The following is a 16661-nucleotide window of genomic DNA, read 5'->3' as shown; positions in this document are numbered from 1 at the left end:
AAAAAAAAATTAAAAAGTATTTTGAATTGAATTTCTGTCAAATAGAGTGTAAAATTTTCGCTGGAAAATTCACCCCCCCCCCCCCGGAAATTTCCCTCCCCAAGGAAGGTTGTTCCAATGGAAATCCACTCCAAGCACAAAATCCTCCCCCCCCCCGCCCTCCCTAAAAATGTCTGTATACTTCTCAATAACAAATATTATACGTAAACAATGGGCAATTTTCATATCTTACCGGTCTTTCCCCACGGACTGCGAGGGGTTGTTTTACCCCTGAAGACATACTTATTTGATCTTCCAATCTATACTAAACAGAATTGAATAACTTTGGGAAATAAATGGGCGCACGAGGGGGGCCAGTTTCCTTTCCAACCTTTTTTGTCGCTTAGAAGGGCCCTAGAACTTTTAATTTTCGTTTGAATGCGCCCTCTACCGCTCTTCTACGACCATTATTTTAATATAATCACCCCTGGGAAAAACAACAACAAAAAAACAAATACACACATCCGGGATCTGTCTTCTGGCAAAAATAACAAAATTCCACATTTTTGTACATAGGAGCTTCAAACGTCTACAATAGCGTTCTCAGGTGCACTAAATCTGATAGTGTGATTTTTACCAAGATTTCTTGACTTTTAGAGGATGTTTCCCCTATTTCAAAAATCAGGCAAATTTTCTCAGGCTCGTAACTTGTGATGCGTAGAAATAAACTTAATGAATCTTATATATTTGGAAACAACAAAATAAGTAGATTCTTCTGATGTATCTATTGATATCAAAATGTGTCGGTTACTTATACCATTAGCTTATACCATGGTATATTGCTTATACCAAGAGTTCGTTACCATGAGCTAGTTGATCGTCGTTTGCCCTATATTATCGCAACACTCGCATATCAAATAAAGTATAGACTCGTTTCAGAATTCTTGGACTTCCTAAGCCTCCTAATGTCTAGAATCCGTGCCTTCCTTAAGTTTAGGCTTCCTAAGTCTATTCTTAATGTCTAGAAACCATACGACCCTTAATACACCAGTTGAGACGGCTGTACAGGATCCTTTAAACGAGCTCTTCTAAGATCTAATAAAAATCCCTTGATTTGTATACTCGTTTAATTAATGGAAATAACAAACAAGTGACAAAATTGATTTTTTGAATTGTTTATCTAAAACGAAGCGTTTGACATTTTCTTGAATGGATCATCGAGTGTATTTTGAGTCTTATCGCAGTATACTTGTCACAGTACTGTTCAATTTTCCATTTGGGAATTTAAAACTTTTAGCTCTTAGTAACTTGAAATAATAATGTTATGGTGCTCTTGGAAAAAAATCATAAAAAATTCTCCGTAATAGTGCTATTTAAAAGTGACCTTATTCGCTTATATAAATTGAATTTTCTTTGGAAAAAAATGAAAAATTAGCAGCACAAAAATAACGAAGTTTTGAAACTCTTGGGTAAATAGAATTTCTCCATGATTAGTGCCATTTGAAAGTAATGATAATCACCCATATAATTTGATTTCACTTTTCGTCAAAAAATGAGAAAAAAGAATATAATTTATTAGATTTACGGGTGAAAATTTATTCTCTCTATGTAGCTCTTTTTATAAGTAACCATAATCACCTGTATAATTTTATTTTACTTTTGGCCAAAAAAAAAAAAAATTATCTATTTTTAGATCCCAATATGTACCCCTTGGTTAGATCCCAATATGTACAGTTAAATATTATCCCTGTGTCAGGTCTTGGAAAATTTTACCATGGGTTATTTATGTTTAAGTATTTTTCTAATTTAGTTCCCAAGTGTTTTTCAAATTTATTTATTTCTGGTGATGATGTAAACAATTATTCTACTCGTCATGCTAGAGATATACGGACACCTCAAGTTACTAGTACTAGATCGCTATTTTCAATACGTCATGTGGGGCCAGTTGTCTGGAATAATTTGCCTGTTTCTTTGAAAAGTTCAGCGAATCTATGTGAATTCCGCCGGGACCTTAAAACCCTTTGTCTCCATAGGTATGAATTTGTATGAATTTGTTTAATGGGTGGTATAGTTGAGTCACTCTCAGGTTTGCCCGGAACCCGTTTTTCCTATATATTTTCATTTTTTTTTTTTTTGTTTTGTTTATTTATTATTTATGAGATGGCGGCGGGAAGTTTTGGAGTATGTGAAGTATTGATTTTTGATTATTGCAACCAGGAGCCAAGTGAGTGTAGGATTTTCATTTTTTTCTTCTTTTTTTCTTTCTTTCTTCTTTTTCTCTTTTTTCTCTTCTTTCTCTTTATTATGTTATTATAAGTGTTACTTTTAAGAGGGTAATTACTTCCGAACAAGCGTTAGCTTATGGAAGGTCATTTGTTTTTTTTTGCGTTGTGTTGTTTTTGGAATAAACCCTTATCTTATCTTATCTTATTAGACTTTCAGGCAAAAATTTGATTTATTAGGTTTTCGGGCAAATTTGTTTTTCCTTGGTTAGTTGATAAAAGTTTATTGCGCTTTTGGAAAAAAAACCGGAAAATATTTGATTTATTAGCGTTTCGGTAAAAAAAATTTCTCCATGGGTAGCTCGATTTAAAAGTGATCATATTTGACTATATAATTTGATTTTGCTATTGGGCTAAAATAGCGAAATTTGACCTATTTGCCTTTTGGTTAAACATTTTTCTCCACGGGGAGTTGTATTTGAAAGTGACTATAGTAACTTATATAGACTGGTAATAATAATAAAATAAAACAACGAAAATAAACGTGATCTTCGACTATAAACAGTTTCAGGTGACAAAATATAATATTAAAAACTCAATAAAAAAATTGGATTCAGCTCGCTGCTGGTCTGAAAGGAACTCGCTTATTTCCAGAGCACTGCATCAACTGCTGCAAGATCTCACCAAGTACATGAATTAAAGTGTATTGAATTCTCTGAAGAATATATATAATGTTATAAGTTTTGTTGTCTGTATTCGAAAAATAACAAAGTTTACGTTAAGTTTGAATTAAATAACAGTTTCTCATGGTATTTAATTTTAATTTAGTTTAATATGTTAAATTTGAAACCAGATAAAAGCAAAAAAAAAAAGAACTGCAAGAAACAAAAAAACTAAATGATTGGTTAAAGTTTGAAATGAAACCAATTAATTTATTTTTACCAAATGTTTTCCTAATATAGAAGTCAACATAAATAGAGTAAAAAGCCTAGGTTCTGGAAATAAAAATAGAAACTGATCGAGATAAAAAAGACAGAAAATCAATCGTTATTATTAGAAAGGATTGTCACACTCCTCAGCCCCCTTCCCCAAAAAGTAATTGTTGAAACTGTTGATTTCTAGCCAATTTTTTTTTCATTAAATATAAATAATTTTTTTTGCCGAAAAATAATTTGGCGTTTGGCACCAGAGTGACGATAAGATGAATTTTGAGTTTAATTTTTAATTTTTTTTTTAAATGAATAATTTTTTTTTAAATAAGCCTTAATTTTTCTATTTTGCAGGGAAACCAGATTGTACTCCAAGACCTTGTTCGTGATAAGAACTATGAAATTGCCGTTATTCCATTTAATAGTCAAGGGTCTGGTCCTCCATCTTCTCCGCAGACCGTTTATGTTGGTGAAGCAGTTCCTACCGGTGAGCCTCGTGAGCTTCGAGCTGTAGCGCTTTCTTCAACAGAAGTTCGACTTAGTTGGCAACCACCACTAGCAAGCCAACAAAACGGTAAGCTGGCCCAGGGGTTGAATTTTTGGTATAAATGTATGACCAGGCCTGGTCATAAGGAGACATGTTAAGAAAACATTTCCTGCTTCATAATACTTACTTCATAAATAGTGAGCACCTTTATCCTCACTATTTTCACTGTTGTGCAAATTTTTTTTAACAAAATTGTGAAAAATTAACAGATTTCACTGCATTTATCCGTTTTCAAATAGTCTATATATGAAAGTTAAACACTATCACTGCCATCTACCAAAAGGATACAAATAGGCAAATATTCATAAATTTAGGTTAAGTTAGGTTAGACTAGTTAGATGGCTCTTGGGTGTTTGTTTTATAAACAATTTTCAAGACTTGGAAAATAGGTATAAAAATGTAAAATGTGATTGAAAAACTGGAAAAACAAGGAAAATATTAAGGATAAAGGTGTTACCCCTGGAAAATATGTTAACTAGGATAATTTTGCATATTATGAAGTAAGAAATGTTTTCTTAACATGTTTCCTTATGATCTGGCGTGGTCATACATTTATACTACGTTTTTTTTGCTAAATTGTATAAATCTTAATATTAGACTCCCCCCCCCTCCTCTTCACCCTAAGAGTTTGATAGATTTCTAGGATTTCAATCTTGTGTCAGTTTTCTTTGTTTCACATTTTGATCCTATCCATTGCTATTATTAAAAATTAGGCTTTTGTATATTTGCCTCCAATAGAAAAGAAAATCTTAGGGTATTTTAGTGTAGCAATGATTCTTAGGATGTTTTGAGGTTTCAACTAGGGAAATTATCTGAGTAGAAAATATATTTGTAAAGAGCAGCGAGGGGAATCGAATAGTTCTATTTTTCTTATTAGGTCTATTTCTGCTATTCCTCTCCCTCCTATCCATAGGAGTTTGCTAGGTTTGCAGATTTTTGCCTGACACAGTCTTTGCTAACTTTGTGAAAAAAAATAGACTTGCCAATTTTTTATATTTCCTAATATTAGGCTTGTTTCCGCCACCCTTTTGAGCAAACACAGACTCTAACGCCATTACTATCTTCGGAAACATGCTTAAAAATGCTATTCAACCCTGAAGACCATACGTCATCCATAGCTTAAGTGAAGTTATTTGAAATTTTTATTTTTCGATTTTTTTAATTTTTTTAGTTTCATGCCCAAAATTCATCAACAGTTTCCTATTACGTACCTCACGGAAACACTACTGTTGGTAAAATTGTTGTTTGGATGATGGAAACAATTCTCTCTCTCTCTCTCTCTCTCTCTCTCTCTCTCTCTCTCTCTCTCTCTCTCTCTCTCTCTCTCTCTCACTCTCTCTCACTCTCTCCCACTCCCACTCTCGCTCTGTCTCTTCCTCTCTCTCCCCCTGTCTCACTCACTCTCTCTCACTCTCTCCCACTCTCGCTCTGTCTCTTCCTCTCTCTCTCTCTCTCTCTCTCTCTCTCTCTCTCTCTCTCTCTCTCTCTCTCTCTCTCTCTCTCTCTCTCTCTCTCTCTCTCTCTCTCTCTCTCTCTCTCTCTTTCTCTCGAGTATGCTCAAGAATTAGAAGTTCTTAGTTATCTTTTCTGAGTGGGACATCATTTATTCAAGTCTCATTTTGCAGGCGATTTATTGGGATATAAAATCTTTTACACTCCTATTGGTGATTCTTCAGACAAAGAAGAGACAGAAGTGGTTCCGGCCTCATATACGAGTCATTCCCTTCCCTTTATGGACCAGTATACTGAGTATATAATTGAAATGCTTGCCTTTAACCCAGCTGGTGATGGACCACGATCTCATCCTGTCAACGTCAGGACTTTACAAGTATGGATTTGGCTATAACGCAGTTTTAGGACTTCTGAAGATCCTTTTAGGATCTTTCCCTAAAGGATCTTTCTGAATTATTTAATTATCTTTATCCTATACCGATTTATTTACCGATTTATATTTTATTCCGAAGTAATTTATATCCTTTATGCTTTATAGCAATCAATTTATGCTGTAATTTGATTTATAATTAATACTGATTTATTTATGTCTCCCTTTAACCCAGCTGGTGATGGACCTTAATCTCAAATTGTCAACGTCAGGACTTGACAAGTACATGTTTGGTCATCAAGCGGTTTCATGACGCGCAAATATCCAATTAGGATGTTAAATAAGTATTTATTTAAAAGGTAAATTTTGAAAAATATGGACCCTAATGCGCTCTTCTTGCCGAGCCGAAATTACTGTTCGGTTAATTTTAGGACGTGTAAAAGATCTACAATCGAAAAAAAAAAACAAAAAAAAAACTAAAAAAACAGCGGTTTCAGAAGATCATGGCTAACCTCTCAGTTGAGGAAGAAACCTCCATAGGAACTGAAAATATAAAAAACAGGGCTTTGAAAAAAAAAATGTCTAGTGTGAAAAATCACCATTTGAAACTTATTCAGGAATGGTGACTATTATTTTGTATTACTCTTAATGGTAAAAGTTTGCTGCGAAAAGATATTTGGGGCAATTTCAACAAATCGACTGAAATCTCGATCCAAGGAGGGGGAGGGTTACTACCCCCCCTCTGAATTCTTTTTTCCGACTCATTAAAAAGTGACAAAAGGGCATGTAAACAAATTACGATACGTTTTGAAACAAAGTTGTTTGCTTTTGTTTAATAAAAGTTTGTTTTTAACAGAGTTGTACTGGAAAACTTGGTCGATTTCTGAAATGCACTCATCAAGTAAGCTTGTGGAATAATAATGGAATGGTAAAAGTAGCCGAACGTGTGTCATGGGAATTGGTCTGGTCATTGCAATTTCTTCATTTCGAGTATTTAATTGAAAAAGTAGTAATATGAGACTTTTCGCCAACGTTATAGCATAAACCACTAATAATAATAGTTTTTGTAACTATATGAGTAAAAAAAAAACCATTTCAAAACACAATCTCTTAAATCTAACTGTTTCCAGGGAAGTTGAGAAGCCGTATTATTAATTGGAATTGTTTCTTGCCCTTTGGAATCACACCAGGTGGTGGGAGAACTAATGTTGCACCTAAAATCCCAGTTGCACACCTCCGCCCCTCCCTTTAAAAATTGAAAAGTTGAGTAAAGTGTATTGTCGTTGTGTTTACTGTACACTCAGAAAAATTCTGTGATTTTTCTCACAGGAAGAGATTAGGGGAGGGGGGCGAAACACAACCAAGTTACATTTTTTGGTTACAATTACCAGTTCACCTGTGTGTTGCTATTAAAAATAATTTTATGTTTTCTTTTTTATATTTTCATGTTTTTTATGTTTTTTTCGCAATTCAGTTTTTTCAATAAAAATTATTAAACCAATCTGTTTGTGACTCCGATTAGTTTTTTTTTTTTTTTTTTTTTTTAATCACTTTTTTTTTTAGTTTTAAGAATCACTTTTTGCTTGCTGTTGTGTTTTTTTCCGTGGGAATTTTTAAATTATTAGGCTAAAATATTTTTAATTGCAGATTTTATGTTGAATTGGAAGTGTAGTCATGTTTGTTTTTTCACCCACTTTGCTATTTAATAATTAAAAAAAAATTTAATCAAATTTCTGGTGCTTCGAAAAAAAAAACAAAAAAAACTGATTACTTTTGTGAACCTACAAATGAAGGCTTCTTCAATAATTAAGATTCACATTTTTGAAAATCTAAAACGCGCAATTTTCTTAAGTAGCAAAATTTATGATAAAGGTAAGGGATAAGAAAAATTCTAACTGCACGCCTATCATTCAAATCTTTATTTTAGATGCAATGAAATGCACAAATTAATGGAATGTATAATGACTATTTAGAATGTAATTCTATAATCAGAAACTCAATGAAAATTTCATGGGAAACACTGTGCTATCTGTATTCACTACATTTTAAAATAGTTGATAGTTATTTTCCAAAAATGAAGGTACGCACGGGCTTTAATCATAGCCAATCCATTCTGAGCTATGGAAAATCTATTATGCAGCCTAGTTTTAGAGGCCAACATGCCGTAATTCCTAAGACAGGGATTTGCTCAAGCGCCGCCTCCTCTACCTTGAAATAATTACTAATCGATTAAGAACTATCGAAAAGCTACTTTGAGAGCTGGTTTCAGAGGCCAACATGCCGTAATCTACTTCTAACTGTTACAGAGATTTGCTCAGACGCCGCCTTCTCTACCTTGAAATAATCACTAATCAATTAAGAATTATCGAAAAGCTAATTTCGGAGCTGATTATTCAGAGTGCCATGTCATCCCGTAAATTTAGTTTGGCTAACTGTATTTATTTTAACCTTGAACTTCTGCTGATGACGGTCAACTATACAGTGTTGATCGATTATCATATCTCAGTATTCAAATTTTGTGAAGTGTTGATTATCACTGTCTAATTAGTACGACATTCTTTCCCATTCATTCTGAACTTTTACGTCATTCATTCGTCTTGGAAAGGCAGTTTGAGTCTTCGAAATTACCTTAATCTTGAAAAACCTGAAAATTACAATCCAAACATTCAATTTGTGACAGAATTTTAGATCATTCCTTTTAAGTCCTCGATCCCCTCCTTCTGTGTTAAGGTTTAATGTATATGATGTTTCTTGTAGGGCCTTCCTGGAAAGCCTGGTTCTGTTAGCTTCAATGAGATTACGATGAACAGTCTTCGTGTGTACTGGAATGCCCCTAAGAAACCAAATGGGGAAATTCTTGGATATCTTGTTACATATGAAACTGCTCATCAAGATGAAAGTAAGTTTATTCCCTCTTTATATGTTATCGTACATTTATATTATTATATCTATGTATTTATGCTATATTGCTTCTATAGTTTTATATTTGTTATAATTAGTCTCTAATTTATTCTTATATTATTTTGTAATTAGACGAATATATCGGAGTGCTACCATTTCGACCAACCGTCACAAGCACCAACCGTCATAACATCCATAAAAATTATTAGTTTATATAATAGTAACTAGTATATAATAGCTTAAAAACAAATTTCGGCTATATATTTGCACGTCAGGGGGATGGGGGTAAAGCATAGTATATATTAATTACGTAACCTAACCTAAGTACCTTTTCCCAGGGGCATCCACAGGCTCATTTTATTGGGAGGGGGGTGACCTTCGTAAATTTACCGACTCGCTAACTGATTTATGCCGAATTTTCGGCAGAAATCAAGAATTTCGCTAAATTTCACCCGATTTTGCAAAATATCTGCCGAAATTTTCACCTTTGGCAAAAATTTTAGCGAGTGGGCAACAAAGTTGGGAGGGGGTGAGCCGCCCCCCCTCCATTATTTTTATAATGGAGTGATAAAATGCAACGCAAATCAATATAGAAAACAAAGGATATCAGTTACAATGTAACACATAAAATTTAAAAGAAACTAAAAAAAAGTAGAGAAATAATATAAACGTAGGGGAAAAAGAAGAAGAGAAAAAAAATTCACAACTTGCAGAATCTAATAAGCAGCAACATTCAAAAATATGGACACAAGCTGTCATATGTTATCATTATTAGATTTTTACTTACTCTTTACAATACCAAAAAATGTGGAGTGACCAAAGAGAGAAAAACAAACAAACAAATTGAGGAAAAAAAACTTATGACTAAAAAAAACCTGATAAGGTGATGGTGCGGAGAAAAACGGATAAAAGCGGTATTTGAAAGCTTTCTGTGTAGTGCTTCCAGTTTTACAGTCATATCAGAAACAAGAAATTTGTCAATAATTACCAGTTTATTAGTCCAAGGTGGAAGAAACAACAAAAATCTACAAAATCTAAAATAATTAATGATTGTAAAATAATTGTAGGGGGGTGAGAAAGGAATGGGATTAGAAAGGATTCACCTTAAGTACTTTAAGAGACGGTTAGGTTTAAATGATAGGTTTAATAATCTAGTAATAAGAGGAGATTTAGGCCTAGACATCCTTCGGAATAAGAGACTATTAAAAATGGTCAGGTTTTGGAAGAAGATAAGATCATTGCCTGAGAATAGATTAGTTAAGGTAGCATATAGAGAAATGATAAAAGATAATAGGAAAGATTCATGACCGAATCAAATAAGGAAAATATTGAATAGTCGTGCTCTGTCAGGAATTAGGAATCAGGTAGTCAGGAATTAGAAGGGGGTAGGCATAGGAGGAGAAGTAGGATCTGTGACAAGAAAAGTAAACATTGTACTGCAAGAGCAGGAGATCCAGTTATGGCAGACTGGTCGGAACCCGGCAGCATCTCTAGGTGTGAACGTGAAGGTCAAGGAGGCGTGGGGGAGAAATATTATTTAATAGTGGGACTTAAGGGGGAAGATATAAGGTGGGTCATTTCAATAAGGGGTAATTTTATGTCTTAAGTGAAAGAAGGAAATATTTGGGGAGGTTCCGGTCGCGGAAGGGTCTGTATTTTTGCCCGATGTGCGGAGAAAATGATGATTTAGAGCACTCTGTATGCAATTGTAAGGAGTTGAAGGATTTGAGGGTAGCCATTTTTGGGATTGGGGTAAATGGGAATCCTGGACTTGGATTATGCTGATGATTTTAAACATCCTTGATGAAAGTAGATGAGCAAAATGAATGATAGCTTTAGAGGTATTTGCGAGTTAGGGTGCTAGAATTGGCTTAACAATCAATGTTAGGAAGACTAAGTCACTAGAGGGTAGGAATCGTATTGTAGCTATGGCCCATCTAAGTTTGAAGCATTTACAATATATTGATTATGTCTGTGACGTTTTGTGTAATTATGTTAGTTTTATGGTATTATGTGCCTTATTGTGTTTGTTTTAATTTTGCAATTGTTATGCTTTTTATTGTTATTATTATATGCCCTGTTATGTGCGGTAGTATCATATGTAATTATTTTGTGTTATTATTTTTTTTTGTCATGGCCCAAAACAAATTTTGCTGCAATAAATATATGTCTACCTATCTATCTATTATAACATCATTGTAACACATATTCTATTTCCGTTTTCTTTCTATTCTATTTTCTATATTTTCTATTATTTTATTCTATTTTATATTTCATTGTTATTATTATATGCCCTATTTCCGTAGTTTAATATAATTAGGGTTATATAATTAGGGTTAAATTCAATAGTTGTGAATTTATTGATAAATGTACTTGACACTGATTTATATCTACTGTGCATTAAAATCCCTAGGTTTTGAAAAACTATTTTATTATGTAAAATTTGTCCAATTATTGTGTATTTATATGTCGGCCTTTTTTTGTATTATCTTTTTTTTTCAGATTACAGCAAGCAAGTAAAGCAAAAAGTGACAACAAATTCATTGGTAGTTTCATTTTTAGAAGAGCAAGTGACTTACCATTTTACTGTCCGAGCTCTTACTATTGATTACGGACCACCTTCTGAAGGTAAGCTCTTATTAATTCATTACCAAAGTTATATTATCAGTATCCATTACATTATCAAAAATTACATTTTGGAAGAACAAGAAACTTACCATTTTACAGTCCGATTTATTGCTATTGATTACGACCTACCCTCAAAAGGTGAGCTTTCGGTAATTCCTTATCAAATTCACATTACTATTACCACTATCTATTACACTACCATTCATTTTCATTATATTTTTAGAAAAACAAGTCAGGTTCAGGTTCTTTTTATTTACAAACTAAATACAGCTACAAAACGGTATGCCTGGCTGAGAGTCTTAGCTCGTATTACCGGGCAACCAATAACAAATAAAAACAAAATAATATATTACATAATATATTACTGTAATTACGCACAATCACACCCTTTTATAAATAAATAAAAAGAAAGAAATGTATGACTTACCAAGCATCACCCCAAGCCAGCAGCCAAATGGAGAAGTTACCAAAAAAAAAAGAAAAAAAAAAAAAAAAAGTGAAGTTAAGCCGCGGGGAAACTCGACCAAGAGAAAAACCCACTTTTCAATTGTAAGACTTCGGTAATTCCTTACCAAATTTACATTACAGTAAAAATTATCTTTTGCACTACCATTAGTTACCATCATATTTTTAGAAGATCAAGTGACTCGCCATTTTACGGTCCGAGCTCATACTATGATTACAACCCACCTCTCGAATGTAAGCTTTTTGTAATTCATTAGCAAATTTACATTACCATTACCATTATCCGTTAAATTATCGTGAACTACCATTGCATTTTAAGAAGAACAAGTGGCCTACCGTTTTACAGTCCGAGATCTTACCACTGATTAAAGGTCACCTTTCGGAGGTCATATTTCGGTAATTCCTTACCAAATTTATATTACCATTATTCGCTACATTATCATTAGTTACCATCACATTTTTAGAAAGAAAAGTGACTTACAATTTTACATTTGGAGCTCTTACATTGATTACAGCCCACCTTCCGAAGGTCAACTTTTGGTAAGTCATTAGCAAATTTACATTACCATTATTAGTATCCTTTACATGGCCATTCATTTCTGTTACCTTGTTTTTTCTCAACGCTTTTTGCCATGTAATATATATTGATTTTTTTCTCAGAAACGACCCGATAATCTTCCGTATCCAGTTCATGTAATATGTAAATATTTCAACCATTCACCTTGTGACAGCGGAATGGTGAATGCCATGCCCTTGAACATCAGTGAATTCCTGAGGTTCAATCCTCCCTGTCACAAGGAAATTTGTTGGGTTCTTTGTTGTATAGTTAATGTTTTTTTGGGAAATATCAAAATTTTTAGTAAGTTCAAGAAAAGAATGTAGGCAATATTTTTGTTTAGATGTATAGGCTACACTCAGCTCTATGATTCTGCTTGGTAATATTAGACAGCTAAAAAAGGTTTTCCTCACAGATGGACTACTTATATTCTGTATCCATGGACCGAGGCTTATTTCCACGTGCTGCGAGGCTTTACAATTTAAAAATGTTTAATCATATTTTTTCTTGTCTTTAGTATGCTATTAAAATTTGTGGTAAATTAAAAAAAGGGTAATATTTGCGTACTACTAGGATATAAAAAGTAGGTAGTATATAGGTTACATTTAGTTCTATGATCCTATTTGGCAATATTAGACACCACCAGTAGTTTTTTTTCTTAGACAAACAGCTTACTTCTCGTATCCATTATATATATTATATATATATTACATATATGGATATTACATATATTATGTTAATATCCAAAATAATCACCTTGTGACTGTGTAAGGGATAAAGCCACGCCCGTGAATAATTTGGACCTAGGCCGTACTTGTGCATGTTTACTGCATAGAAAATATCCTGTATTTAAATTTTATTCAAAATTGTGGCCCTGCGGCTCTGGCCAAATATCCTGGTTGGTCCTCTCTCTGATTCCGACTAAGGTCGGAAGCCCTGGCTGCTCAGTGGAAATATTGCATTCAACTTGTATACCAGCAGCAGTCTTCAAGTAATTTTGTTTATTTAATAAGACCCTATTTATGATAATTCAAATAGTCTCTACACACATACTTCCTCATTATGGAAAAAAAAAAACACTAGTTAGTCATCTTAATAGAAATTGAATCGCTGGACAAAAATTCATCAATCCTCTTTGGGAAAATTCTAATTTTGATTGGTATTTCATCTATGTTCTCTTTTTTCAGTCAAATTTTAGTTTTATTTGGTTTTGTCTTTGTTTTCCTTATTTTTTCGTTCTTCGTTTTTTCATGTCTTTTCATTAATTCGTTTCGTTGTCATTTTTCAGAAAACATGACAAGAGGCCACAAGATGGCTTTTACTTAGTTTTTTTTTTCATTTAAATTTGGTTTTCATTTTATTTTCATTTTAATTGCTACCATCTTTCAGGAGATATGACAACGGTTTTTCATTTAAATTTGTTTTTCATTTTATTTTCATTTTAATTGCTACCATCTTTCAGGAGATATGACAACGGTGCTCTCAGTTCATTTTATTACATCACTTTCATCTTGATCTATTTAATTTGTTTTCATCTATTTCATTCTTATTTTTAATTAATTTTCAAGAATTTATTTATTTCATTTTGATTACAGCCTTCTTCGAGGAGATATGACAACAAGTCCAGTCGATGGCTCTGACTTCATTTTATTTCGTTTTTTGATTTTTTTTTTTGTCGAGTCGGTTTCTTTTTTTTATTTTTATTTATATTTATTCCTTCTAATTATTTTCATTGTCATCTTTTAGGAAATGTGACAACTGGTCCACAGGATGGATCTCCAGGAAGACCTCGGGATCTCCTTCTAACTAAGTCTGCCTCTTCGGTGGGTCTTCAGTGGGAAAACGGAGCATCGGGGAAAGGCCCAATTCTTGGATACTATGTTGAAGCCAAGAAAAAAGGTATGTATATATTAAGCCAAATAAATTTAAACAAGTTAAAATTAACATATATATATATATATATATATATATATATATATATATATATATATATATATATATATATATATATATATATATATATATATATATATATATATATATATATATATATATATATATATATTTAATTGTACCGGAGCAAACAAAAATTTATTATTCAAATCAGTTAAGCCTGGGACTCATGCAACCATATATATCTTAAAAAATTAAGAACAATCGGGAATTCAGTTTCTAATAAAAAAAATACCTCTATACACAGTGTGCAGTTTTTGGTAGTAGCTGGCGCAAAAAAAAAAAAAAAAAAAAAAAAAAAAAAAAAAAAAAAACACCTTAAGGAGTTGTGGTGCAGCTTTCGCTTGAAGGTATAATTGTCTCTGGAAATTGAAAGATTGTTAGTGGTTGAGTTTTACGGACAAAAAGCGTTGTCAATCTTAATTGTTTTTTCCTGTTTGTTTTCACGATTCAAAAGTGGTAAAACTGACAAAAATGTCATGCAACCTTAATCAAATCAAAGTTTTGAAACTACCAAAAGCAAAATTACAGTCTAAAACATAAATAGGCTCAATTACGTTCAAGGGTGGGAGGGTGATGGGCAAAAAATGTCTTCGGTACTTAAGACAAATGGAGATTTGAAATTTATTTTGTAAGTGAATTTTTTTACTTAAATACCCTCAATATCCTAATTAATATCCCAATATCTACAAAATTACATTACAATAGTTGAAAAGTTGACGATGTGTATGGCATTTTATACAACTTTTTTATCGTTCAATCAAAGATAAAATATTTATTTTATATATGTCTTAATGCAATTTGTAAGACTATAAACGAGGGAAGTGTCTACTTCTGTTGGCCTCAGACTTGGTGCTGCAGTGAGTTACTGACTCTATAAGGATAGAATTGACCCTATATTGGGTAGGGGTGTATACAAAGTCCCGTGTTCATGTCGGAAGTTTTATACATTGGGAGGGCCCGTCAATAACTGGGGGGACGACTGCATGAACACAAAACTTCAATAGATAAATCCCTGAGATGATGAAAATAGTAATAAAAATGACAATTTTGATTCTGCTTTGGCCCTCCAAATTTTGAGAATCCAGGTCATTTAGTTCTTTTTGAGGAGGCAACTTTAATATCTACCGTAAATAGCTTACCGCAATCTTTTAGAGAAGCAATTGAGATTAAAAAATATATAAATAGAGACTTTGTTATAAATAGAGATACTGGAGATATTTCCATAAGCCCAATTTATAATAGATTGATATTAAAGGATTAAAATAAAAAAAATTCCTCAGTTTAAAGTAAAACCACCTGTCCGCATTTTTGATGAAAATTGAGTCTACAGACAAGCTAAATCTATTGCTAAGCAAAGAATTTTCGCACAATCCAATTGGTGAAGGGCCTTTCACTTGTTCTAGTTTTGTTGAATTCAGTGTGTATTTGTCTCTTGTGAAGTTTATTTCAAAAGATTGTATTTTTTTTTTTTCTTCTTAGCACTGAGGACGACTTGGTGGTGGTCCTTGTCGAAATATCTGCTTATTTTCGTTTCATATTTTTCCACTGGCTGAACCCTCGTCTTTCTCGGCTATTTGATTTTATTTCTCATTTATTATTTTTTTTTCTTTGTATCATACGATAAAAAAAAACTCAATTGAGCGAGAACGTCGAACCATAAGCGTTTTCGCAGAGGTACATATAGAGGGCTGTCATTTAAATTTTTGTTATTTCCCCGTTGCAAAAATAGATTTATTCTGTTTTGTGAAAACTAAGGTCAAATTGAGAATTAGTTGAATGGTCTATTTATATTTAATCCAACGCAGTGAAATATATAAATAATAGTTAAATTTGATTAAGGATCTACCCAAGACACCTTTAGTTTAATTAGGCACGTACGTTTTTTTTTTTGGGGGGGGGGGCTTCTCCCCTCGTGGCACGTCCTTGAGTATAATTACCCATATTAAAATCACGTCAAATTTGTGTTTTCCGCTAATATCATGCAATTTCAAAAGGTAGGTTCGACTCTACCTTAAACTGTGTTTTCAGGATAAATAAGTATTCAAATTGAGGATTTGTTAGTTAAAAAAATGATCCTGTCCTGTTTGTTAGAATACTGATTTAAATTTTTGATCTTTTAGCAAAACTGACATCTGGCTATAGTAAGTAATACGCATGGCATGTTTAAGTTTATCTTCCGTGTAAACCATTCGTTTTGTATCCAATGTCTTAGCATGGATTTCAATTGACTCTTAACTCTGAAGCCTCATGGTCGTACCTTTTAAATGTTTTAAATGCACAGCTGAAACAGGTCAACTGTTTAATTCTTCTTTTGTTACCCCGGAATGTGTTTTGAGTGCCCAAATTTATTGTTCATTTTCTTCCGATTGGATAATATAAATAACTGTATTTAGTAAATTTTTGGAAGTACGAATTTTGGTTTACAAAAGCTGTAAGCAGCACGTAAAACTCGTGTTTTTGTAATCTCCAAATAAAGTTGATTTTTTTTTTCATATTTCCTTTGCCAGGTTTTCCTCTCTTTTTTTTGATTTTGTGGCTCTGTTCTTTTATTTTTATTTTATTTTTTTCCTGTTGAAGAACTAACTTTTATGTTTCTTATGCCCAGTAGTTACGAGCCCAACTCTCCGTTGAGATATTAACATTTTTTAGAATATTG

The 16661-nt window shown here is 32.8% G+C and overlaps 1 protein-coding gene across 1 annotated transcript in view; it reads left to right on the top strand.

Annotated features, from left to right (window-relative positions):
- The window catches only part of LOC148949037 (protein sidekick-like), a 32614-nt gene extending 16460 nt beyond the window's left edge, over positions 1-16154 (top strand). Inside the window, exons 4-9 of the mRNA XM_089095094.1 lie at positions 3485-3704; positions 5303-5505; positions 8257-8398; positions 10903-11028; positions 13796-13948; positions 16126-16154. Coding sequence (XP_088951220.1) covers positions 3485-3704; positions 5303-5505; positions 8257-8398; positions 10903-11028; positions 13796-13948; positions 16126-16154 — 873 coding nt within the window. The remainder of the gene's footprint in view (positions 1-3484; positions 3705-5302; positions 5506-8256; positions 8399-10902; positions 11029-13795; positions 13949-16125) is intronic.
- Positions 16155-16661: the final 507 nt, after the last annotated feature.

This window comes from Artemia sp. Qi Xiang Cuo, chromosome 9 (assembly GCF_049724085.1).
Source record: "Artemia sp. Qi Xiang Cuo chromosome 9, ASM4972408v1, whole genome shotgun sequence".
In the NCBI taxonomy this organism is placed as follows: Eukaryota; Metazoa; Arthropoda; class Branchiopoda; order Anostraca; family Artemiidae; genus Artemia; species Artemia sp. Qi Xiang Cuo.
The sequence above is the reverse complement of the archived record's forward strand: the minus strand, read 5'-3'. Positions and strand labels throughout refer to the sequence as shown.